The sequence below is a fragment of the Astyanax mexicanus genome, chromosome 8 (assembly GCF_023375975.1).
Source record: "Astyanax mexicanus isolate ESR-SI-001 chromosome 8, AstMex3_surface, whole genome shotgun sequence".
Lineage (NCBI taxonomy): Eukaryota > Metazoa > Chordata > Actinopteri > Characiformes > Acestrorhamphidae > Astyanax > Astyanax mexicanus.
Window position 1 is genome coordinate 49,256,697 of NC_064415.1, and position 26,955 is coordinate 49,283,651.

Genomic DNA, 26,955 nt, shown 5'->3' on the forward strand with positions numbered 1-26,955 from the left:
GGTGGAACAGGAGACCAAAACCTGCTGTAACCAAAACCAGCAGCAGGTTCCACAGAGTGAAGGTCTCTTGATGCTAACAGGGCTTTCATGAGCTCATTCTTATATGAGGAGTTTTGTTCAAGGCCACTCCTCCACCTGTTTCTTCACCTGCTGCCCCCCCACCAGTTAAGTTAAGAAGTATACAGCCTATTAAAATTCCAGTTTCGCAAGAATGTGCCCTAAATCCTTAACTTATAGATCTTACTTATTGTTCACATATATGCATATTCAGGGGGACCTTACATATGTTGGAAACACTGCAGGGGTTTGCAGCAGGAGAAGGACGGTGGGGGTATGTGAAGGATAATGTAAGGGCTCATGTGTATCAACATTGATGGTTGTCACCTTGGTTAAAAATTCAAATGATCACATAAACGACTTATAAACAAAAGAGAGCATCATCAACTCTCTGCAGATGGTGGAGGGTTGCAATGTTATCAGTATTAGGGGGATAGGGAGTGAGACAGTTGAAGACCTAAAGGAAGCACAAATTGGTGTTGACAGAATCTCTAAGTAGGGATAAATAAATAATAACTACATGCATAAATAGAGTTATAAACATAGAGACAGACTAATATAATATAATGGGAAAAATAAGTAGCAAAATGAGTACGTAGAGAGCTATAAAGACAGACAATACAGAGTTATACAGACAGAAAGATAGTAAAGATATGTAGGGATATATAAGTAGCTAAATGAATGCGTACAGAGATTAATACAGACAGATACATTAATAAATACAGTCATGGCTAAAAGGGTTGGCCCCCTAATTTTTTACTCACAGAAAAATATTGGAATTACACGTGTGTTATCTTTGTGTGTACTGGATGAAAACAAAACATAAAAACAAAAACAGAAAAAGGCAAAATTAAAATAATTTCACACAAAAAAAATCCAAGAATGGGCCAGACAAAATTATTGGCACCCTCAACTGAAATCAATTACTTCCTATAACCATCATAAATTGTTTTACATATCCCTACGAATAATTCTAGCTACTAAAGGTAGCTATTTTTTATTGTTAAACAATTTATAGTGCTAGCACATGTTTTTGTGGGGTTTATGTCAGGCAGGGCTTGCATTTCAAGCAGTTCACACGACACACCTTATATCTCTAATGCACAGAAATTACCAGGACAAGGACCAATCAGAGGAAACTATGTGCTTGCGTGGTTTATTGGTGCATATTTTGGTGTGTTTAGGTTAATGCCTATGTGAAACCAAACCAAACAGACTCAAACAAACTCATCAACTGACTCGGACTATGGGCTAACTATGATTTATCAGTATTTTTATTTAAGCTTAGGTTTAAAATTTTCTGTGTTTCTTTTAGAACTGAAGGCTGTCCTGTTTCAAGTTTTCTCCTGATCCCAGTGTCAACATTTCTACCTGGGTGTCGTTTAATTTCACAAATATGTTAAGCTGCTGAACGAAGGGGAAAACATGGCATCCAGAGAAATCTCCAATACTCAGCAAACAACCTCTCCCTCACCTCACACGCAAATGCAAAAAAGTACAGACAAGAAGAAAACTCACCACTGTTCAGACTGTGGAAAAAGTTTTACTCAAAAGAGTCATCTCCAACAACACCGACACATTCACACTGGAGTAAAATCATACTGCTGCTCAGACTGTGGCAAGAGCTTTACTAGACTGAATTATTTCCAGCAACACCAGCGCATTCACACTGAAGCAAAACCATATTACTGTTCAGAGTGTGCTGCCAGCTTCAGGTATTTACAGTCATTCAAGTATCACAAGTGCATTAAGGGCAGTCATGCAAATAGGCAGTGAAACACTTAAAACCATTCCAGATCCCAATCCAGATCTATTAAACACACTATCTACCACATTGAAACATGCTGGTGGCGGCAGCATCATGCCGTGGGGATGCTTTTCTTGAGTAGAGGCATCTGTGACAAGAAATGAAAATTACTTTTCATAGACTCTCTATCCAACCTGGCTGACAAAACCCCAAAAGACTTGCAGCTGTAATTGCAGATTTTTATTTAATACAATTTTTGAAAACCATGTATATTTTTTGTTCCACATAACAATATTGTGCTATTTTGTGTTTGCTTAAAATCTCAGTAAAACACAACAGCGAGTGGAAGTGGGAGGGGCTACTGAGCGCAATGTCATGTAATCGAGAAAGCCAAAAAACTAAATGTAAAATGGTGTGTAAATGATAGTAATCAAGAAAATGTATTATTATAAGTGGTATATTTCATTATTTGAGTCTGTAGTCTGTGACTGCAAATATATTCTGGCCTTCTGGCCCCCAACAAAAATGGTTTGGACACCCCTGCCCTAATTGGTTGGAGCCCAGTGCCATTATGCAACCTTTCCCCACCTATGACCCACTTAAAAGCCCTAAGAATCACCTCCATAGACATTGTAAATATTAACGGTGCATCATGCTGTTATACGTATTTTGTTCAATGGCCACAGAATCATTGTCTTTTGGAATAAGCACACCAGCCTTCACCAGTCTTTTGGAATAATACCCTTCTTCCACTATAGTCATTAATTTCCATAGAAACTTCAAAACATCTGATGCACTTAATATAGTTTACATTTCTGAAAAAAAAAATAATAATAATAAGAGACCAGTCAGTTTCTAAATCAGTTTCTTTGATTTTGCTATTTAAGGGTATATGTTTGAGTAAAATTAACATTTGTTGTTTTATTCTTTAAACTACAGACACCAGTTCTCTCAAAATTCTAAATACAAATATTGTAATTTAGAGCATTTATTTGCAGAAAATGAGAAATGGCTGAAATTACAAAAAGATGCAGAACTTGCAGACCTCAAATAATGCAAAGAAATGAGGTTCATAATCATAATCATAAGTTTTAAGAGTTCGAAAATCAATATTTGATTAAATAACCCTGGTTTTTAATCACAGTTTTCATGCATCTTGGCATGTTCTCCTCCACCAGTCTTACACACTGCTTTTGGATAACTTTATGCCACTCCTGGTGCAAAAATTCAAGCAGTTCAGTTAGGTTTGATGGCTTGTGATCTTAACCATCCACTTTATTACATTCCAGAGGTTTTCAATTTTTTTAAATCAAAGAAACTCGTAATTTTTAAGTGGTCTCTTATTTTTTTCCCCAGACTTGTATATGAGACTCCATTTAGCCCTGAGGCTGAACCTGCTTTTGCACACTGTACCACCTCCTGTACCTTACTCCACCTACTGGCAGGTCCAGGTTACTAGCCCCTTTCTTCTCGTGTAAACATTCTGAAATTCTCCTCTAACATTCCAACTTTTAGATTTCCTGACCTCTCCTTACTAAACAGATTTTTGGTAATGATGCAAATAAACAATGATCTCATTGGTCTAAAAGTTCATGAAGTGCAGAACAGCTGTAGAAAAAAATCAGTGTGGATTTGACTAAAAATGTTCTTCAGTAAAAACTTGTACCTGTTATTGTGCCAGTCACTGGTCTGCTTGATTTTTTTAAAAGCTAGAATTAAACTGATTGTCGATTTATATTTTTGACACGATACTAGCCAACTGCTAATTCTCTGACACATGAAAACAGCTTACCTCACCCTAACAGGCAGTGTGATTGTTTATTTATTGTTAGTTTATTATGGAATAAAATTGCTATATTTTAAGAGACTGTGTGGAGAATATTGAAGCTAAAATTGTAACAATCACCTTTAATTTTTGTACACATTAAGACGTGTTTGCAAGAAGACTAAAACAAAAGAACCTAAAACACTTAATTGCTTTCTATGTTCTGGGCCAAAATTTATTTTTAGTTTTTGTGGAATGTAAAATACACTGTAGTTTTCCTCTATTTGGATTTTTCATTCTGTCCCAACTTTTTCTTATTTTGGAGCAATAAATGTTAAATTATTAATGAAAATGAAAATACAAGTGTTCTATATTAGGAAACATATTTTCACATTAATGTTAATGAAATTTTCTAAAATAATTACAATATCTCATCTCTTCCACTGCTGTTAAGATACTGCACTACATCTTAAAATATGTTATAATCTGACTGTGTCTAACTATATATCATAGCGTACTGCATATTTCTGCACCTTATTCTTATTATAGTATACTCAGTAATAAGAGTTGAATCAGCACAGCACCATCTGTTTATTGTACGCCAGTCATGCAGTTTAGTTTAGTGTTCTGTTGCTCCATGGTCCTGGTGGAATGTGATTTTTCTCCACTGTGTGCTTTTACACCTCACAGAAATCAGCAGATAGACAAATTCTACACCTCTCTTATCATTTCCTGTTCATAAAGATTTGGCACAATCTTTTTATTGATATGTTATTAGCGTGTTTGAAACACTTTTTTTTACCATGTTTATAAAGTCATTGTCTTCTTGGCCCCCGGTTTGTTCTCTGACACAGGGTAATGCTGCTTTAAGGTGTTGATGATCTGGACATATTGCTGTGGTTATGTTTCACAAATACAGAAAACACTGTAATAAGTTCTTAAATTCAAACATACGTTTGAAATTATATATAAAAATATCCTGTAAAAAGAAAGATATTATTCTACAAACGAGTATAGAGAGGCAGCAGAAGCAACAGGAACAGAATTAGGGGCTAAAGACCTTGGTCTTGCCACAGGAACAGGTGCTGACGGCCTTAAAGCAGGCATTTTCTTGGGTTGATAATTTACAGATTAACTATCATCAAACAGAACTGAATAATTTTCTTAACTGTGGAGTGAATATATACTACACTACACTCTGATCTGCATCCCTCTGTTCTTATAACTAATGTAGGAGGAGTCTTTACATGCTTGAAAAGTAGCTTCCAGATCTCTCCTCATTATCTGAACACTGGAGTCACCATGATGTTCCTGTGCTCTCTGGCTGTGTTTATAATCAAACTGGGTAAGTCTATCTTTAATTCTGCATTTTTCTTAATAAGCTGTGTTTTGCTGTTTTGTGTTAAACTTTCATGCAACACCACCTGCTAATGAAAGTGAAGTTAATAAATATTTACTGATTTCTTCCACAGGGAACGGTTCTGCACAGTCAATAAAACCACTAAAGGACAAAATGCAGGTTCATGCTGATCAAACAGTTACTCTCTCCTGCAAGTATAGTGGTATTAGTTCTGGGGACTATCTGCATTGGTTTCGGCAGTATCCTGGATCCAGACCAGAGTTTTTACTCAGAATCATGGTGTCCAAAAACAAAAATATACTACACGCAACTCCTAAGTTTGAGCGACTGGACGCTGAAGTGAATGAAACTGATGATAAAGTGGATCTGGAGATCTCCTCTACTGCAGTATCAGACTCTGCTCTCTACTACTGCGCTCTGCAGCCCACAGTGACAGAAACCCACCAAACACTGTACTAAAACTTTACTTATATAGAAACACTTATATTTCAGAAGGGGGCGCTGTTTCTATTCTGCTTCTTCTTCACCTTCAGCTTCCTCTCCAATCTCAGGTTATAACCTCAGTCTGCTTTGTGACATCAGTCATAGTCAGGAACAAAGAGGATCCAGTAACTATTGATGGGACAGACCTTTAGTGTAGGAGATAAAAAACATTATTAAAGGCCACAACTGAGCAAATCCAATCACTACCAGTGTGGCTGTGTTTGAGTCAGGAGTGTCTGATTAGTGTGAACAGATGCAGAACATTTGCTAACAAAGATCTCGTTCACACCTGGCATTAACATGCATCCTGGCAGATTTGATCAAAATGTTCACCAAAACACAAAATTATTCACACCTGACAGTTTAACTGCACTTCCTGTGAGCGTTTTTAGTGTTTAGAATTCTCTTATCAGTTCAGCTGGAGGTGGGGCCGGTTACATTAGGAATATTCCAGATTCCTTTAGACAGAATCCTCAGCTTAAATCAAGATAAGACACATAGATTCTCTTGTGCCACAAATATCACCTTTATCCATTAGCTTGTTATTGTAGCGTTATAGTATGGCAGCTAACCCAAATGGACAGTGGGTGACTTGGTTTTGTGGTTATTACATTTCAGCAGGGTGCATTCACACGGTTAATGTAGGCGGAGCTTACTGTTTACCCTACTGTAATAATATGGTCATACATGGTCTCTCTGATCACCTCTGAATGTGGTTTGAGTAATGGGATTATGATTCTTTTTCAAGACACACTCTACTTGTTCACACCTGAACTTTGTGCTGGACACTACTACTTAGATGACCCAGAACTCAAAAAGCTAAAAGTGGGACATCATATTCACTAAATAATTAAGAACTAAAAATATATATTTTACATTAGACAGGTTTTTATGTCTTATTATTGTTAAAATACTAGGTAGGGTTGCTAGGTTGCTTTTTTCTTTTTTTTTAAAGGACTCTGTTCACACACAGGGGTTATAATGTTGAGGAGGGTTTTTTTAGAGGCTTACAATGATTTTTAATAATGTTAGTTTAAAAACACAAATCTTTGCATCATTTGTTAACACTGTAAAGGAGTTTATGGTAAAATTAACTGCAGCTGAGAGCTGTATTTTACTTTAGATGGGATAAATATTTTGACTCCCACAACAGTTCAGATTGAACTCCTGAACAGTTAAAAGGCCAACTCAATTTGCTGAATTTGCTGTGTATGAAGCATTATTCCATAGTCTCTGTTTGCATACCCATTGTTACCTAGTTTTACGTTTTCTCGACTTTTTCGATTTTTGCCTTGTCCTTTTTGCTGCTCTATGTGTGACCCTTGGACACATAAACACTTTTTTTTTCTCAGATTGTTTCCCATTTTCTACCAAGTTGGTTGTCCAATTGTCCCACCCCTTTCTGCGTCCCCATCACCAGTGGCACCTGCGACCCTAGGAGGGTGCAGACAAGCACACGCCTTCTCCGACACATGTGAAATCAGTCACCCCTTTTTTTGAGCTGATGCCAACGCATCATTGCCTGAGCTGCTAGCGCTCGAAAGAAAGCACAGCGACTAGGTTCCGATACATCCGCTCACAGATGCCCCGGGCCACCTGGTGCCACCATTGATTGAGCGTGATGAGGAGAGAGCGCCATCTGCGGGCCTGTTTTTTTTTGTTTAGTTTTTTGTACCTTGTATGCTTCCCCTCTCTGACTATTGCTTACTCGTGGTAACCTTGCTTGTTTTGGCTATCCTTTGAACTGTGACTTTGTTTAATAAAAGCTTTAATTTGTATCTGTGCGTGTCTGAGTACTGCCTGATCATGACTGAATGTCTGTGTAAGGGAACTATTGTGAGAACTTTAGTAAAAAACAGTAATTCATACATATTTTCTCATTAACCAAACGAATAATAATAAAAAGCCTTAATGGCCTGTATTATTAAAATTCGCAGTGTCATGTTCTGGCCCTGTCTCATGTCTCTGTGTGTTATCCCCACGTGACCTGTGCTCCTCTGTGTCTCCTGTCTCAGTAGTTTTCCACTTACCTGTGTTCATTTGTAGCTCCGCCCCTTAGTCCCAGGTGTTTCCTGTTTCCTGTGTGTGTCCACCACTAATTATAGTCCGTGTATCCTTTCTCGTGTGTGGGTCCTTGTACATGTATCGTCTGTTATGGTTGTGTCTGTGGTTCACCCATGCTCTCCGTGTTTCTTGTTTTCAGTTTGGTTCCAGTACTTTATTTGTTTATTTTTGTCTTTTGTTATTTGTTTAATAAAAACCCTCGCATTTGCGTCTGCTCTCCTCGTCCTTCCTTGCTGCACCCTGACACATAGCATTTTAATCTTTCACAAATAAAATTAGATGGTTGTACCGCCTTTACCACCGATGTGTTTAATACTAGTGGTAAAATATAAATACTACATATTTAAATTTGCATTTAATGTAGCTGTAGACAAATGTTGACATGTAGGATGCTTGTATTCCCACATAAAACTGTTATTTACTGTGCAGAGCAAAATATTCACTACTAAACAAACACATACATCAACACACAAGAACACTGTAAGACAAAAAATTAACACTGGAGATTTTTTTTTGTATTGTTAATTCTTTTTTTTATTTTACAAAATAATATTTTTTGAGAAACCTTTATAAAGCTGCATTTTTTGTTTTCTTCCTCATTCCTTTGATTTATTGTTTATTAATAGTATAATGTTTACTATTTAATAATAATTGTACAGGTGAAAAGCTGTCTGTGTTTGTGGTTAATTTATAAACACTCTGATATTCTACAAAGACAGAGAGCAGAGTGGAACAGCTCCTCAGAGCAGGAGTTTCCTGTTGTAGTTTCTCATAAATGCTCTCACTTCAGAGAGATTCACACTAACACACAGATCAGCATTAGAGCACTGAGAGCTTAAACACACTACTGATTCCATCTGATCATATTCACAATGAAGACCATCCTCCTCATCATCCTCATTACCATATCAGGTACTCACTGTCATAATGTGTGCAGCTATATTTGAAAACAAAAATAATTTTCATGTGTTTCAAAATATTTAAATTCTAATGTTTTTGTATTTCAGGTGTTTTTGCTGCTGATTGGATTAAACCAGATGATCTCTCTGTTTCTAGAACAGAGGGAGAATCTGTTACACTGAAATGCTCTTATGACTCGAGCAGTGAGGGTGTTGTGCTCTACTGGTACAGACAGTATCCTAACAGAGCTTTACAGTATTTACTGTGGAGAGAAGCTCGAGCATGGAGTAATAAAAACACTGCAGACAGTAGATTTGAGTCGACTGCATCCAGATCATACACTGATCTCACTGTTACAGTAAGACTGGCAGATACAGCTCTCTATTTAATTTATTTAATTTTTTTTACACAGAATTGTAGTGTGGACTATAACTGGTTTGTATTAAGTGTAGCAATCACTTTAGGGATCGGGTCAAGATATCAATGTTCAGGTGAGGTGAGATGAAAGAACACTGAGTTCAGATCCAGCTCCAGAATGAAACTTGACTTTAATTGTGCGCGAGCATTATCCTCATTCAGGTATCCAACACGGCTATGTGTACATGTGTGTATGTGTGTGTGGTTTACTATAAAGAGAAATAAAAGAAAAGCTTGAAATAGTAGAGAATACACTTAATAAACAGCTTACACAAGGCTAAAACCTAGCAATTCACAGGTATGAAATGTACAACATAAATACATAGATCATCAATGCTACCAGTATTTTACTCAGCAAAGTATACATAACTAATAAGAAGGCATTTTAATAAGAAATATGAGCTACAGACTATGTATTATGTCACGTACAGGCCTACAGGTCTCGATTAGCTAATGCTAAATGGCTAGTAGCTCAATCTTTGAAAATAACTTAAATAAGCAATACACTTGACAAAGAATCATTGTACTTCACAACCTTAATGATAATTTTAACTTTAGATCTTTCATATATTATAGATGCATGAATATGTGCAGCACCAGGTAAAACGATTCTCAGACTGGATTCATTAGTTTAAGTTTGTCTCTCCTCTGTAAACATTGTAGGGAATTGTTACTAACTCTGTATAATCAGAACTAAAATGTCAGATATACAATTCCCGCATGTTACACTTGCTATTGACTCCTGTGATAATTTATTTGAATAATGATGTACCAATCCACTAGCCCACCATCAGTGATGATCAGTCTTGTGGACCAGGGTTACATTCTCTTGGGTATTCAGTTAATTCTAAGTGTATAAGTGTAAAACATGGTTTTCAGTAGGCAAGTCTTATCTTTCTTCAAGTATTTATTTCACCCAAAAACTATCAATTTCTGGGACAGTTAGCTTGTGTTTTTGTTTATTACTAAAGAATAAATGGATCTGATTTCTTTTTGCCAGTCTATAATCCAGTGTTGTAGTCAAGACTGCTATAGCTGGGTCCGAGTCAACTCAAGACCAAGATTGGGACATGTCAGGTCCAAGTCAAGACCAAGACTTTTCAGTAGTCGAGTCCGAGTCAAGACCGAGACCAAGACCAGATTAAGATTTAAAAATAAAAATATTCAAATATCTTCTCTATTTATCAAAATGTTGCTTAATCTGTGTCTCTTCTTAAACCTAATTAAAAGTCACCACATGAAGTCAACTGTATCAAATTCTGTTCATTTTTATTATATATATATATATATATATATATATATATATATATATATATATATATATATATATAAAATAAATATTAGATAAAATAATATAAGATAAATATATATATTTTTTAAACAATCACAATTTGCCCTCAAACAGCTCATTGCTTAAGGTAGCTGGCAGCTGAGGTTAGCCAGGTCGTCACTAGCTTTATTTCTCTCCCCGGTAACAGTATTTTAGCTAGCTCATCACTAAGGTTAGCTAGTTTTTTATCGCTAAGCTTAGCTAGTTTCTCGCCAAGGTTAGCTATTTTGTCGCTAAGGTTAGTTAGCTTGTCACTAGCTTTAGTTCTCTCCAAGGTAACACTAGTGTTATAGTTTGTATACTATCGCTCCTTTTTTCTACAAAAAATTGTCGTGGTCCCTGAGGTATCTGTTATTGAAATGTAGCAGAGTTTATATTATGCTGAATGTTTATTCTTTCTGGAAGCCCTGAAATTTCACATAACCAAAGAGTATGAATCGAGCGAGTCGTTGAAAGTAAGCACAATTAACATCGGATTTATTCAAAATAAAAAGTACATTGAATGGATACTGAACGAAAGCGGGAGTAGCTTGTTCTTTTCTTCATTTTTGTCGATTTTTAGTTTACTATATAATTTGAACAGGCAAACTGTCCCTTACACTGTGCCAAATTTTCTTGATGAACGGACCAATAGAAACTCTTCAAAATGACCTGACTTCAAAATTGACTTCTATTGAGTTTGCATAGTTTACAAGGTTTTTTCTCTCTCCAGTAAAGTTGCTGTTTTGAAGATAAGTGTTTTTCTTTTGACAGCGATGAGAAAAGGCAGTTAAGAAAAGCGATAAGAAAAGGCAGTTCTGCATTTTGCCAGAATTTCTCACTAAGCAGCTGCTCTCCCATCTTCCATTGTTATTTGCAGTCACAAGGGGGCACTGTATTTACAGCAATGTTCTGTATATGATTTAAAGAGTACTTTACTGTTAGTGTGGGCAGAACAGATTTGGCTGTTTCAGTGCTGGAAGTGTTTTTTTGAAACGTGCTTTAATATTTTCAATCATCAATCAGTCCTTTACACTGATTAGTGCTCACACCCTTCCAGATGGTTTACTGATTTAAACCCAGAGTGTGGATCCAAAGCTCGCCATGGAAAAAATCATCAGTCAGCAGATTGGGAAGATGATTCAGAAAAAACTGGTGTCTCTTAATCACCATGTGTTCAGCATGATGAAATTATGATCTAGTCACAGTCTCTGGGATTGGAGGAGTGGAGCTTTCTCACAGCTGGTACAAATGTGGAGCTTTAGAGAGAATCTTTAACCTAAATATCTAAAATGCTATGATTTAGCCTAAAATAGACACTTGCTGCTCATCCAACACTTCTCAGTCTTGACCATTTGCTATTTTATCAGAATAAGGGGGCGTGGCTGCCAGATTTTGTATGCAAATACCAATTAATATTGATAATAATCAATCGCTCATCAATCTCATTTAATAGAGCGTTAACGTTACCTCAATCCTGCTGATTCTGTTTCTCCATGCTTCCTCCTCTTTATTATATGCGCTTAACACTGAACGTAGCGGGAGTTTCAGCGGACCACAAAGAGAAAGGGTGGGGCTGCTTTCGTCCTATATCCTGATTAGTTCAGTCCATTGTCTATATTGAAGATCCAACAGTATCAGCCCCTGAGGACTGGCGGCCCACCGGGCAAATGCCCGGTTCGCCAGATTACCAGTCCAGCCCTGGTCTGCGCAGAAAATGAAGAAGCTGATGAATTCTAGAGCACACACTCAAATCACTATCTATGTAAACTCCAAGATATTTAAAGGAGTGCACCTGCTCAATTGTATGATCATGAATGGACACCAGGTCATGATTACAGACTTACCGAGGGTCCACCAACATTTCTACGCTCTTACTTGTGTTAATCTGCAATTTATGTGCATCACACCAGGCTGCAAGTTTTTCTACAGCTATACTGTGAGTGTTCGGATTTCAGTTTTTGTTAGCAGACTGAGCAGGACAGTGTCTTCATAGAATTTTATAATGTATTGGTTTGCCTCTGTGCTAATACAATCATTAGTGTAAAAAGTGAACATTTAAGTCATACATGTTTTAGTTATTAACTTAAACTTTTTGGTAAATCGAATTGTGAAATAACACAGTTCATTCTCTATTATCAAAACTTGTTTTCTTACTCGTTCCTCTGTTCTTATAACAGACACACTGACTAATGTAGGAGGAGTCTTTACATGCTTGAAAAGTAGCTCCCAGATCTCTCCTCATTATCTGAACACTGGAGTCACCATGATGTTCCTGTGCTCTCTGACTGTGTTTATCATCATGCTTAGTAAGTCTTCTACATTTAGATCTGTGATATTTTCTATTTTTTGACGTATTTAATTTTTATGTAACACTGCTGCTAAAGCTATGTTTAACTGATTTTCTCTAACAGGGAACGGTTCTGCACAGTCAATAGAACCACTGAAGAACAAAACACAGGTTCAGGCTGATCAAACAGTTACTCTCTCCTGTAAGTATAGTGGTAGTAATACTGGGAGCTATCTGCACTGGTATCGGCAGTATCCTGGATCCAGACCAGTGTTTTTACTGATGATCTCTGCTTCATCTGGAAAAAATAAAATACATGCAACTCCTCCGTTTGAGCGACTGGATGCTGATGTGAATGAAGGTGATAAGAAAGTGGATCTGATCATCTCCTCTACTGCAGTATCAGACTCTGCTCTCTACTACTGCGCTCTGCAGCCCACAGTGACAGAAACCCACCAAACACTGTACTAAAAGTGTTTAAATGACTGAGATAGAGCAGTATTTGATCCAGAAGGGGGCGCTGTTTGCTGTTCATTTCAGGCCCAGAGGGAAGATCATTTGAGCAAGGGGTGCAATCCTGCAAGAGTTTCTCACCATTCCCCTGCACACTCACCATTTTACTGTGTATATGTTCAGTAGTGTGTATTAATTAAAGATAATATATATATTCTATTTGTGTCCAGTCTTGTATTTATATAGATCTAATAGAAAATCTATCTGCTGCCTGTCTCTGACAGTTCTTGCACATTCATGATAAATAAACATGAATCTTTTCTGTATCTCATCACTGATGATGTTTCTAAAACCATATTTTACATGTTTTTTGTTTCAATTATTGTTTAATTTATGCAAATTACTTTAAGGTTAAAACTAAACTGTGCTCTGACAGATAATGGTAATTAAAACAGCATAAAAAAATACACTAAGCGATATACCATTACATTTATTTAAATACCTGAACTTTGTTGGAGTTTAATCAATTTAGCAAAATATAGGACTGAATCTTAGGGTCTCTATGCACGGCCAAACTAGAAACAGATGTCTAACTCGGTATATCACATTACATGCAGTCAAGGAAGTATGCCGATTAGTAATTAGTACTGGGGCGCCAGTGCCACAGCCTGAGGGTAAGAAGGCTATGACCTAAGTTCTAAAAGTTAGGGGTTTAACGGTACAGAAAATTCACGGTTTGGTTCACACCTTGGTATAAACACAATGGTTTTAAAACCCAATTATTAACTTCATAATAACAATGGAACTTCATTATAGCCATGTTTTGTTTGGGGATGGAATATTGTAACGGGGCTCAAGCTCTTTTTTTTTAAATGCTTGAAACCAGGGTTCTCTCCTACTGTCATTATAAGGCTCATCTTTTGGATCTTGGATCTAAAACAAACAATGAGCCTGATTGTGATGCCTTATTAAGAACATAAACAACAGCATTACTTTAACTGCTTAAAACTACAAATATTGTTACTGGATGCATGTCAGTGTTTGAGTTATGTTTAAGAAATATCAGCATTAGATTGTTAAAATTAATTTATATTAGTGGTGTCAATCACTTAAAAATGAATTATAATGATCCATACTGTTGAGGTTAGCGGCAAAACAAATCCCAAAACTTCTTGGATCCACTGGTGGTTCCTGGAATTTTCCTCTGAACGATTCTACCAGTTGCATTTCATGTAGTTGCCAATCCTGAGGGTGTAATAAAGTCAAAAAAAGGGGTTGAACGGTGTGATTGGGTAAAGAAACACTATAAAGATAATGAATCACTGGAGATTTAAATGTGTGTTTACACTAAAAGTACATAAAAAATATTAAGACATTTATTTATTTAATTTGGTTCATTCATGCTCATTTTAACTCATTTGTAATTATATTGTATATTGTAGTTCACTTTGGATTCAGTTTGTTTCTCAACATTCTCATCTTCCTGTTTCCTGTTGTAGTTTTTCTCATAACTGCTCTCACTTCAGAGAGATTCACACTAACACACAGATCAGCATTAGAGCACTGAGAGCTTAAACACACTACTGATTCCATCTGATCATATTCACAATGAAGACCATCCTCCTCATCATTCTCATTACCACATCAGGTACTCACTGTCAAGATGTGATTAAAAATATTTATACAATAATATTTTTATAATTTATATAACATTTATTGTCATAGTTGTCAAATATTTTCTTTCTGTTTTCTTTATTTCAGGTGTGTTTTCTGCTGATCGAATTGGACCAGATGATCAAGAGACTAATGTTTCTAGAACAGAGGGAGAATCTGTTACACTGAAATGCTCTTATGAAACCAGCAGTAATGATGTTTGGCTTTACTGGTACAGACAGTATCCTAACAGAGCTCTACAGTATTTACTGCTGAGAGGAGCTCGATCACGGAATAGGGATCACAACACTGCTGACAGTAGATTTGAGTCGACTGCATCCAGATCATCCACTGATCTCACTGTTACAGTAAGACTGACAGATACAGCTCTCTACTACTGTGCTCTTAGAGTAGCAGCACAGTGATACAAAGTCTCTGAGAAGCTTTACAAAAACTCACACACCTTCTGTTTACTTTGAACACAAGCAGATCAAAGTAATATTAAACCACACTGCTTATCTCTTATTACACTCTCTCAGAAATGACTGGATGTGGTTATGCAGGTGCTAATAATAAAAAAAACAACAATTGTGGATGTTGCAGTAAATGGTACTGGGTACGATTTTTCCCTCTTTGCCCCCCTGCTGCATAAGAAAAATAGAATAACTGAAGTAATTTAAGGATAAAAAGCTCTATAGTTAAAGCCAACTGCTTACATTTCCCATAGAGTTCTGGATGATCGATGTTGATAAGATAGAAACTGCATCACACTACCCAGACACTGCCGTGACAAGACCACCTGTAACAAGAGTAAGAAAGAGGCTTGTAGTAATATAGTAATATGTATATGAATGAGAGTCTGTATGAATATTTTGTGTTTAGACAAAAATAAATAATCGTGGCTAAAATTCAGGATGCTGTATGTGGCACCTAACATGGCTCATTTTACAATAAAACCTTATCAAACAGGAATTATGGAGATATCAGAATTGTAGTGTGGACTATAACTGCTTTGTATTAAGAGTAGCAATCACTTCAGGGATCGGGTCAGGATATCAATTATAATGTTCAGGTGAGGTGAGATGAAAGAACAGTTTCAGATCCAGCTCCAGAATGAAACTTGACTTTAATTGTGCACGAGCATTATCCTCATACAGGTATCCAACACGGCTATGTGTACATGTGTGTATGTGTGTGTGGTTTACTATAAAGAGAAATAAAAGAAAAGCTTGAAATAGTAGAGAATACACTTAATAAACAGCTTACACAAGGCTAAAACCTAGCAATTCACAGGTATGAAATGTACAACATAAATACATAAAATCTAAACATCAATGCTACCAGTATTTTACTCAACAAAGTATACATAACTAATAAGAAGGCATTTTAGTAAGAAATATGAGCTACAGAGCTATTATTTCATGTACAGGCCTACAGGCCTCGATTAGCTAATGCTAAATGGCTAGTAGCTCAATCTTTGAAAATAACTTAAATAAGCAATACACTTGACACAAATCATTGTACTTCACAACTTTAAGGATAATATAGCTTTAGATCTTTCATATATTATAGATGCATGTATATATGCAGCACCAGGTAAAACAATTTTTAGACTGGATTCTTTAGTTTAAGTTTGTCTCTCCTCTGTAAACATTGTAGGGAATTGTTACCCACTGTATAATCAGAACTGAAATGTCAGATATACAGAGTAAATGAAGAAAGAGAAGAAGCTCAAACTACCTTATTATAAATTACATTATATATTTTTCTTTTTTTACTCTGTCATTCACTTTGTAGGGCATGTGACTGTACTGCACTGGAAAAATTGTCACGTAAAGTTACAGTAAGTCGTTTCCCCAACATTTCTACTGTTACTTTACTGTCATCTTCTTTATAGTTTATTTTAACAGTATTTTACTGTATATTAAATTCACGCATGTTACACTTGCTATTGACTCCTGTGATAATTTATTTGAATAATGGTGTACCAATCCACTAGCCCACCATCAGTGATGATCAGTCTTGTGGACCAGGGTTACATTATCCTGGGAATTCAGTTAATTCTAAATGTATAAGTGTAAAACATGGTCAGTAACATCAGTAGGCAAGTCTTATATTTTCGTCAATATTTTTGTCACCCAAAAATTTCTGGGAGTTGTGTTTTTGTTTATTACTAAAGAATAAATGGATCTGATTTCTTTTTGCCAGTCTATAACAGACATCCCAAGTTGCAAAAGTTGATTTCAGGGAGGTTACCCCCCTGAAAAATAAACTTGCACACACACCAAAGGATAACGAAACTTTACTTTTATTTAAATTAATTTTACTTTTTTTTAAATGAAATTTAGAGTATTCAGAGGTGAAATGAGTTTTATATTTTTTCTTTTTGGAAGGCCCTGCCTCTGCTTTCCCTGCCTCCGCCATGATCTGCTTTCTCTCACTCACTGAACAATTCCCGTCCGGGAGGGGGGAAAAACACTGCCCGCCCACACTTAAAACTGATTGGCTGTCTCACAGACTCTTTGCAGTGAACAGGCCAATCAGAACCCTCTCTGTTTTCTCTCTCTCCTTTCAACACGCGATTAGAAGAAAAAAGTCTGTCGCCTGTGTGCGTTTGTGTGCAGTGCACTCTTGGGGCACTCCGGGAGATTATATGTGACTCGCGGGCATCAGGGAACCACTACTGAAATGCGGGAGACTCCCGCAGCTTCAGGGAGACTTGGTTTGTCTGCTATAATCCAGTGTTGTAGTCAAGACTGCTATAGCTGGGTCCAAGTCAACTCAAGACCAAGATTGGGACATGTCAAGTCCAAGTCAAGACCAAGACTTTTTAGTAGTCGAGTCCGAGTCAAGACCGAGAGCAAGACCAGATTAAGATTTAAAAATAAAAACATTAAAATATCTTCTCTATTTATCAAAATGTTGCTTAATCTGTGTCTCTTCTAAAACTTAATTAAAAGTCACCACATGAAGTCAACTGTATCAAATTCTGTTCATTTTTATATATATATAAATATATATATATATTTTTTATTATTATTTTTTTATTCTAAAAACAATCACAATTTGCCCTCAAACAGCTCATTGCTTAAGGTGGCTGGCAGCTGAGGTTAGCCAAGTGCATTGAATGGATACTGAACGAAAGCGGGAGTAGCTTGTTTCTCCATTTTTGTCGATTTTTAGTTTACTATATAATTTGAACAGACAAACTGTCCCTTACACTGTGCCAAAATTTCTTGATGAACGGACCAATAGAAACTCTTCAAAATTACCTGAAATAAACTCTTTTTACATTGACTTCTATTGAGTTTGCATAGTTTACAAGGTTTTTTCTCTCTCCAGTAAAGTTGCTGTTTTGAAGATAAGTGTTTTTTATTTGACAGCGACGATATAAACAAAAATAAAACAAGATGCAAAAAGTAAGAAAAGGCAGTTCTTCATTTTGCCAGAATTTCTCACTAAGCAGCTGATCTCCCATCTTCCATTGTTATTTGCAGTCACAAGGGGGCACTGTATTTACAGCAATGTTCTGTATATGATTTAAAGAGTACTTTACTGTTAGTGTGGGCAGAACAGATTTAGCTGTTTCAGTGCTGGAAGTGTTTATTTGAAACGTGCTTTAATATTTTTAGCTAGCAGGGTCACGCTGCCTAAAAGTACATCACATTCCATTTCACACATCAATCAGTCCTTTACACTGATTAGTGCTCACACCCTTCCAGATGGTTTACTGATTTAAACCCAGAGTGTGGACCCAAAGCTCGCTATGGAAAAAATCATCAGTCAGCAGACTGGGAAGGTGATTCAGAAGAAATTGGTGTCTCTTAATCACCATGTGTTCAGCATGATGAAATTATGATCTAGTCACAGTCTCTAGGATTGGAGGAGTGGAGCTTTCTCACAGCTGGTACAGATGTGGAGCTTTAGAGAGAATCTTTAACCTAAATATCTAAAATGCTATGATTTAGCCTAAAATAGACACTTGCTGCTCATCCAACACTTCTCAGTCTTGACCATTTGCTATTTTATCAGAATAAGGGGGCGTGGCTGCCATATTTTGTATGCAAATACCAATTAATATTGATAATAATCAATCACTCATCAATCTCATTTAATAGAGCTAACGTTACCTCAATCCTGCCGCTTCTGTTTCTCCATGCTTCCTCCTCTTCATTATATGCGCTTAACACTGAACGTAGCAGGAGTTTCAGCGGACCACAAAGAGAAAGGGTGGGGCTGCTTTCGTCCTATATCCTGATTAGTTCAGTCCATTGTCTATATTGAAGATTAGTGTGGGCCGGTCTCTTAAAAAAAAAAAAAAAATCCAACAGTATCAGCCCCTGAGGACTGGCGGCCCACCGGGCAAATGCCCGGTTCGCCAGATTACCAGTCCAGCCCTGGTCTGCGCAGAAAATGAAGAAGCTGATGAATTCTAGAGCACAAACTCAAATCACTATCTATGTAAACTCCAAGATATTTAAAGGAGTGCACCTGCTCAATTGTATGATCATGAATGAACACCAGGTCATGATTACAGACTTACAGAGGGTCCACCAACATTTCTACGCTCTTACTTGTGTTAATCTGCAATTTATGTGCATCACACCAGGCTGCAAGTTTTTCTGCAGCTATATAGTGAGTGTTTGGCGTTTTTGTTAGCAGACTGAGCAGGACAGTGTCTTTATATAATTGTATAATGTATTGATTTGCCTCTGTGCTAATAGTGTGCTAATCATTAGTGTAAAAAGTGAACATTTTATTTATCAATGTTTTAGTTATTAACTTTAACTCTTTGGTAAATCGATATGTGGAAAAACACAGTTCATTCTCTATTATCTTCATTATCTATTATCTTACTCATTCCTCTGTTCTTATAACAGACACAAAGACTAATGTAGGAGGAGTCTTTACATGCTTGAAAAGTAGCTCCCAGATCTCTCCTCATTATCTGAACACTGGAGTCACCATGATGTTCCTGTGCTCTCTGACTGTGTTTATCATCATGCTTAGTAAGTCTTCTACATTTAGATCTGTGATTTAGATCTGTGATATTTTCTATTTTCACTTTTTGACGTATTTAATTTTTATGTAACACTTCTGCTAAAGCTATGTTTAACTGATTTTCTCTAACAGGGAACGGTTCTGCACAGTCAATAGAACCACTGAAGAACAAAACACAGGTTCAGGCTGATCAAACAGTTACTCTCTCCTGTAAGTATAGTGGTAATAGTTATGGGGACTATCTGCACTGGTATCGGCAGTATCCTGGATCCAGACCAGAGTTTTTACTGATGATCTCTGCTTCATCTGGAAAGAATAAAATACATGCAACTCCTCCGTTTGAGCGACTGGATGCTGATGTGAATGAAGGTGATAAGAAAGTGGATCTGATCATCTCCTCTACTGCAGTATCAGACTCTGCTCTCTACTACTGCGCTCTGCAGCCCACAGTGACAGAAACCCACCAAACACTGTACTAAAAGTGTTTATATGTCTGAGATAGAGCAGTATTTGAACCAGAAGGGGGCGCTGTTTGCTGTTCATTTCAGGCCCAGAGGGAAGATCATTTGAGCAAAAGTACATCACATTCCATTTCACACATCAATCAGTCCTTTACACTGATTAGTGCTCACACCCTTCCTGATGGTTTACTGATTTAAACCCAGAGTGTGGATCCAAAGCTCACCATGGAAAAAATCATCAGTCAGCAGACTGGGAAGAAACTGGAGGAGTGGAGCTTTCTCACAGCTGGTACAGATGTGGAGCTTTAGAGAGAATCAGAGGGGTAGAGCTGTTAACTTCATTCATGTTCACTTCATTCAGTGTAATTTGTTACTTTGCTATATTGTAGTTATCTTGCCATATATTCAAATAAAATAAAAAAAAAGAATAAAAAAAATAGACTTATATCCCAGAACATTTTCTTGAGCCCAACCCAACAGGGCCCAAGAAAAGTGGTGGAAAATCCCAACCCGGGGCGGGTTTGTGTGTGTTCTGATTAAAGGATGGTGAATATGGTTGTATTGATTTTGATGTATCAAAGTATGTTGTGTCTTGTTAACATTTTTGTCTGCTCTTTGTATTTAAATAGATTTTTTTTATCCTTTTTTATTGAAATCATCTCTAATATGTATTTTCTGAATTTCTCTGATATAACAGCTCAATTCTAATTTTTCAGGTTAATGGTGAATCCTCCCTTAAACATCTATAACATGTTTTTCATATTAGGCAACAAACAGGGCTGCTTTATGAATTCATGCAATGCAACTATGAATAATTTGACACTGTTTTACTCTTATTCAGTGTGGGCATACTTTTTGCTAATATTACTCTTATATTTTTTTTACAATTACTTTAGTCATGCTTAAATTGCAAAGATTTACTTATCATTTATCAGTTTTAAAATCTGTTATTTCACTTGTTTGAGTGCTTTTTAAAACAGGTTGAACCACAGCATAGAGGCTACAAATTCAAACTATGACGCAGCCTTTCAGCACACCTTTAACTTAAATACCTAAAATCATATGATGTAGCCTAAAATGCTATCTATGATGAAGCCTAAAATGGACACTTGCTCATCCAACACTTCTCAGTCTTGACTGTTTGCTATTTTATCAGAATAAGGGGGCGTGGCTGCCAGATTTTGGGAAGTATGCAAATACCAATTAATATTGATACTAATCAATCGCTCATCATTCTCATTTAATAGAGCGTTAACGTTACCTCAATCCTGCCGCTTCTGTTTCTCCATGCTTCCTCCTCTTTATTATATGCGCTTAACACTGAACGTAGTGGGAGTTTCAGCGGACCACATAGAGAAAGGGTGGGGCTGCGTTCGTCCTATATCCTGATTGGTTCAGTCCATTGTCTATATTGAAGATTATTGTGGGCCGGTCTCTTAAAAAAAAAAAAAGGAAAAAAAAAATCCAACAGTATCGGCCCCTAAGGATTATCAGTCCACCGGGCAATGCCTGGTACACCAGATTACCAGTCCAGCCCTGGTCTGCGCAGAAAATGAAGAAGCTGATGAATTCTAGAGCACACACTCAAATCACTATCTATTTATACTCCAAGATATTTAAAGGAGTGCACCTGCTCAATTGTATGATCATGAATGAACACCAGGTCATGATTACAGACTTACCGAGGGTCCACCAACATTTCTACGCTCTTACTTGTGTTAATCTGCAATTTATGTGCATCACACCAGGCTGCAAGTTTTTCTACAGCTATACTGTGAGTGTTCGGATTTCAGTTTTTGTTAGCAGACTGAGCAGGACAGTGTCTTTATAGAATTTTATAATGTATTGGTTTGCCTCTGTGCTAATACAATCATTAGTGTAAAAAGTGAACATTTTATTTATCAATGTTTTAGTTATTAACTTTAACTTTTTGGTAAACCAATATGTGGAAAAACACAGTTCATTCTCTATTATCTTCATTATATATTATATTACTCATTCCTCTGTTCTTATAACAGACACACTGACTAATGTAGGAGGAGTCTTTACATGCTTGAAAAGTAGCTCCCAGATCTCTCCTCATTATCTGAACACTGGAGTCACCATGATGTTCCTGTGCTCTCTGACTGTGTTGATCATCATGCTTAGTAAGTCTTCTACATTTAGATCTGTGATTTAGATCTGTGATATTTTTTATTTTCACTACTTGAATTATTTAATTTTATGTAACACTGCTGCTAAAGCTATGTTAAACTTATTTTCTTCAACAGGGAAAAGTTCTGCACAGTCAATAGAACCACTGAAGAACAAAGCACAGGTTTATGCTGATCAAACAGTTACTCTCTCCTGTAAGTATAGTGGTAGTAGTACTACAGACTATCTGCACTGGTATCGGCAGTATCCTGGATCCAGACCAGTGTTTTTACTGATGATCTCTGCTTCGTCTGGAAAAAATAAAATACATGAAACTCCTCCGTTTGAGCGACTGGATGCTGATGTGAATGAAGCTGATAAGAAAGTGGATCTGATCATCTCCTCTACTGCAGTATCAGACTCTGCTCTCTACTACTGTGCTCTGCAGCCCACAGTGACAGAAACCCACCAAACACTGTACTAAAAGTGTTTAAATGACTGAGATAGAGCAGTATTTGATCCAGAAGGGGGCGCTGTTTGCTGTTTATTTCAGGACCAGAGGGAAGATCATTTGAGCAAGGGGTGCAATCCTGCAAGAGTTTCTCACCATTCCCCTGCACACTCACCATTTTACTGTGTATATCTCAGTAGTGTGTATTAATTAAAGACAATATATACATTCTATTTGTGTCCAGTCTTAAATGTATGTAGATCTAATAGAAAATCTATCTGCTGCCTGTCACTGACAAATCTTGAACATTCATGATAAATGAACGTAAATCTTTTCTGTATCTCATCACTGATGATGTTTCTAAAACCATATTTTATATGGTTTTTGTTTCAATTATTGTAATACTTTAAAATTACTTTAAGTTTAAAACTAAACTGTGCTCTTACCGATAATGATAATTAAAACAGCATAAAAAAAATACACTAAGCGATATACCATTACATTTATTTAAATACCTGAACTTTGTTGGAGTTTAATCAATAATTATTAGCTTTTTTGTTATCTATATAAAATATTAAGTAGCAAAATATAGGACTGAATCTTAGAGTCTCTATGCAAAGCCAAACTAGAAACAGATGTCTAACTCGGTATATCACATTACATGCAGTCAAGGAAGTATGGCAATTAGTAATTAGTACTGGGGTGCAAGAGCCACAGCCTGAGGGTAAGAAGGCTATGACCTAAGTTCTAAAAGTTAGGGGTTTAACGGTACAGAAAATTCACGGTTTGTGTTGCACTTCTCAAGAAGAAGAGGGATTTCCAGTCATTTCTCAGGCAGTTTTTATTGACTCATTCTCCCTTCTACACATTACACACGGAGCTCTCCTTCTACCACTCTACTTTTTGGTCTACATCCACTCTCTACTCACTACACACACTGCCATCTACTGGCGCAAAAGTGCCACTACATACAAAATGTAACTGATGGTTTAAAGTGCAGAAACAAAGAATCAAACTGCTGTTTATGAATCAAATGCATAAAATAAACATATGGGGGGGGGGTCCAACTTTTACCACTATCTCCACACTCTCCCCACAAAAATGTAATGTCGACCCGACATTATGCAACTGAAAACATTGTGTGCCTGTACATATTTGGTACCTATGCAGAACATGTTAGTAGGCTATAGCTAAAGAGGAATCACAGGTCTTGTCAGTCCATTAAAATGCAACTCAGCACCATAGATTTTTTTGTCATAGAGCACTTTACCTCTCAAGCCCTCTTTGTAGGCTGTTCGAGAAGCCAGTTTATATGCTTCTGTCATGTTGGCCCTCCACCTTTCAGCATAGTCTCTGTGGGATGTACTCTGTTCTCTTGTTTTGAGGCCAAACATAAGATCGATGGGGAGCTTTGGACTACGGCCAAATAGCAGAAAATAGGGTGCAAACCCTGTTGCTTCACTGCGTGTGCAGTTGTATGAGTGGACCACCTTTGCCAGGGATGACTTCCAGTCTGCCTTTGCAGCTTCTGGTAAATTTCTGAGCATTGACAATAGGGTACGATTAAATCGTTCCACCTGACCATTCCCTTGTGGGTGGTACGGTGTTGTGTGGGACCCTTTAACACCACTGTACTCCTGAAGCTTTTCAAACAGCTTATTCTGGAATTCTCTACCCTGGTCATGATGGAGGTGGGTGGGGAATCCAAATCGCAGGACAAAGTCACCAAATATTTTCTGTGCAGCAGTGTGGGCAGCTTTGTTGCGACACGGGTAAGCCTGGGCGAAGCGTGTAAAGTGGTCCATCACTACCAAAATATACTCATATCCCCTTTACATCTTTCAAGGTGCAAGAAGTCGATGGACACTAGTTCGAACGGGTAGGTGGTAATGATATTAGTGAGAGGTGCCCTGGTCGGCCTGTTAGAACGTTTATTTTTCAAACAGCTACACACCCGAGTGACATAGTGCTCCACATCTCTCTGCATATGCGGCCAATAAAACCGGTCCCTTATCAGATGCATCACTCTCTCCACACCCAAATGGCCCATCTCTTCATGCAGCTCTTTATAGACCAATTTGTGGAACTTTTGAGGCAAGAGCAATTGGTTTCGTTTGGTTGTTTTCCGGTACAGCAGTCCATCAGCCCCAATGTGCAATTTATGTCTCTCCCTGCCCAGTGTTACAACTTTGCTGCTGAGCCGTTTTCCCCCTTTAGGCCATTGTTTGGATCTCACATAATGGAGCACCTCTCCTATTACTGCGTCCTCTTCTTGAGCTTCTTGAAGGACTGTTTTTGGTATCTCTGCCACCGAACTGACTTCCCGACCCGTCTCCTCAATGAGGGTATTCATGATCACTGGGCAAAGCCACGGCTCATCCTTCTGGGACTTTACAGTGACTAACTGGGTCACACTGTGCATGACTTCAGGAAGTACATCCTGGGTACAGTTGGTCATGTACTCCTCCATATCTAGAGGCATACGCGAGAGGCCATCCGCATCCCTATTGGCTCTTCCCGGGCGGTACTTAATCACAAACTGAAAGTCGGCCAATTCAGCCACCCACCTCTGTGTTGTTGCGTTCAACTTAGCTGTGGTGAGCACATAAGTCAGAGGGTTGTTGTCAGTATAGACAGTAAATGTTGGGGAGTAGTATAGATAGTCCCGAAACCTCTCACATATGGCCCACTTCAGGGCAAGAAACTCTAACTTGCCTGAGTGGAGGTGGTAATTCTTTTCAGGGTTGGACAGTGTTCTGGAGCCATACGCAATAACCACCAACTTTCCCTGTTGTCGCTGATATAGGACCGCTCCAAGCCCCTGCTGTGAAGCATCACAGTGCATTATAAAAGGCTCTTCAAAATCAGGATAACCTAACACCGGGGGCTGTGAGAGAAAGTCAATGAGCTGGGTAAGGACAAGCTGGTGCTCTGCCAACCACATGATTCCATGGGAGGATGAGAGTTGGCCTCCTTCCCTTGTTTTCTTTTTTTTCTGTTGTGTTTGTTTCTGTTTCTCTTTTCCTTTATTGTCATTGGCCAACAGGTCATAGAGGGGCTTTGCTATCTGTGAAAAGTTTGGAATGTAGCTGCGGTAATAGGAGATGAATCCTAGCAACTTCCTTAACTCGCCAACAGTGGAGGGCTTTTGCTGTTTTAGAGCCTGCACTGGGGCAATGTCAGCGGGGTCCATAGTGTAACCTTCTTGGGTGACTAATTTTCCCAGGAAACGCACCTGATTCTTGAATAACTCACATTTCCTGGGAGTCAACTTCACCCCGTGGTTGTGGTAGCGGCGCAGAACTTCTCTCAAGTGATGAAGGTGGTCCTCGAACGTCTGTGAATGCACAAGATTATCATCGAGGTAAGGCAGACAAATGTCATCCCTCAACCCCCACAAACACTCCTCCATTGACCTCTGGAACACTGCCGGTGATGAGGACAGGCCGAAAGGAATCCTCACCCATTCAAATAGGCCCCAGGGTGTAATAAATGCCGTTAGGGGACGGCTGGACTCTTCCAGGAAGCCCTGGTGATATGCCTTACCCTGGTCGAGTACTGAAAACCAGGCGCTCCCTTTCAGACTGTTCAGCATATCTTGAATGCGGGGTATTGGGTGTCGATCTGGGATTGACTTCCTATTCAACTCTCGATAATCGCAGCACAGCCGCAGGCCTCCATCCTTTTTCCGCACACAGACGATGGGACTGGAGTATGACGACTTGGACTTTGCGATCCAGCCCCTATTTAACAAGTCCTCCAAATATTCCTTTACTTCTTTATGGAGTGGCCGAGGGACTGAGATGTATGTTTTTTTAACAGGAGTGGGGTCATTCAGTCTGATTTTTAGTTTGAGAGTTGGAATGTTCCCGACGTCATATTCATCACGAGCAAAAACTTGTTTTTCCTCTTTTAGGAGCTGTTTCACTTTCTCTCGTTGCATTGGAGGGAGGTGGTCAAGAGGGACTGGGGGCTCCCAACTGTCCTCCAATTTACCACTTTTCTCCCCAATTGTTATTTTATCCTGGTCTATACTGTTCAAACTAGAGATGTCTCCTTGGCTGCCATTAGCAGGTCTTAGATCTGCGGGATAGATGGTCTTAACCCTCTATTGCATGAACAACTTTTTAAACATCATATATTTTTTTAATTGTGTTTTTGTGACTTCAAATTGGTTAAATAATTCAAATTAAAACAAAAATCATAAAAAAATTTTGGGGGGGTACTTGGTAATTTGTTGCCATATGGCAACAACGCGGGTTCGGTGAACATGCTCTAAGGATGAAAATGAAGAAGTTTTAGCTGACTGATACAATACATGCAGAAAAACAGCTATTGAACTATCACTTTCCATAACAAACCATTTGCAAAAATTTTTTTTTCTGATCAGGAAATTAATATATTTGTTAAT

General features: G+C 37.8%; 7 protein-coding genes and 1 gene segment (V, D, J or C); 4 read left to right on the forward strand and 4 right to left on the reverse strand.

Annotated features, from left to right (window-relative positions):
* LOC103036135 (zinc finger protein 239) overlaps positions 1-26,955 on the forward strand; it is a 245,471-nt gene that overhangs the window by 186,557 nt on the left and 31,959 nt on the right. The window lies entirely within an intron of this gene.
* Positions 1-26,955, forward strand: part of LOC111188212 (gastrula zinc finger protein XlCGF49.1) — a 232,620-nt gene that overhangs the window by 139,303 nt on the left and 66,362 nt on the right. The gene's annotated exons all lie outside the window — the stretch shown is intronic.
* Positions 1-26,955, reverse strand: part of LOC111190415 (zinc finger protein OZF-like) — a 589,012-nt gene that overhangs the window by 84,633 nt on the left and 477,424 nt on the right. The window lies entirely within an intron of this gene.
* Positions 1-26,955, reverse strand: part of LOC103025045 (zinc finger protein 501) — a 266,885-nt gene that overhangs the window by 84,633 nt on the left and 155,297 nt on the right. The window lies entirely within an intron of this gene.
* LOC111197445 (zinc finger protein 239-like) overlaps positions 1-26,955 on the reverse strand; it is a 184,162-nt gene that overhangs the window by 81,303 nt on the left and 75,904 nt on the right. The window lies entirely within an intron of this gene.
* The window catches only part of LOC125780385 (zinc finger protein 239-like), a 103,022-nt gene that overhangs the window by 21,800 nt on the left and 54,267 nt on the right, over positions 1-26,955 (forward strand). The window lies entirely within an intron of this gene.
* Positions 1-26,955, reverse strand: part of LOC103044584 (zinc finger protein 501) — a 234,011-nt gene that overhangs the window by 9,849 nt on the left and 197,207 nt on the right. The window lies entirely within an intron of this gene.
* On the forward strand, positions 19,451-20,221 carry LOC125803870 (T cell receptor alpha variable 26-2-like). The segment is given in 2 exon segments: positions 19,451-19,507; positions 19,632-20,221. Coding segments are annotated over 2 exon segments (390 nt in total).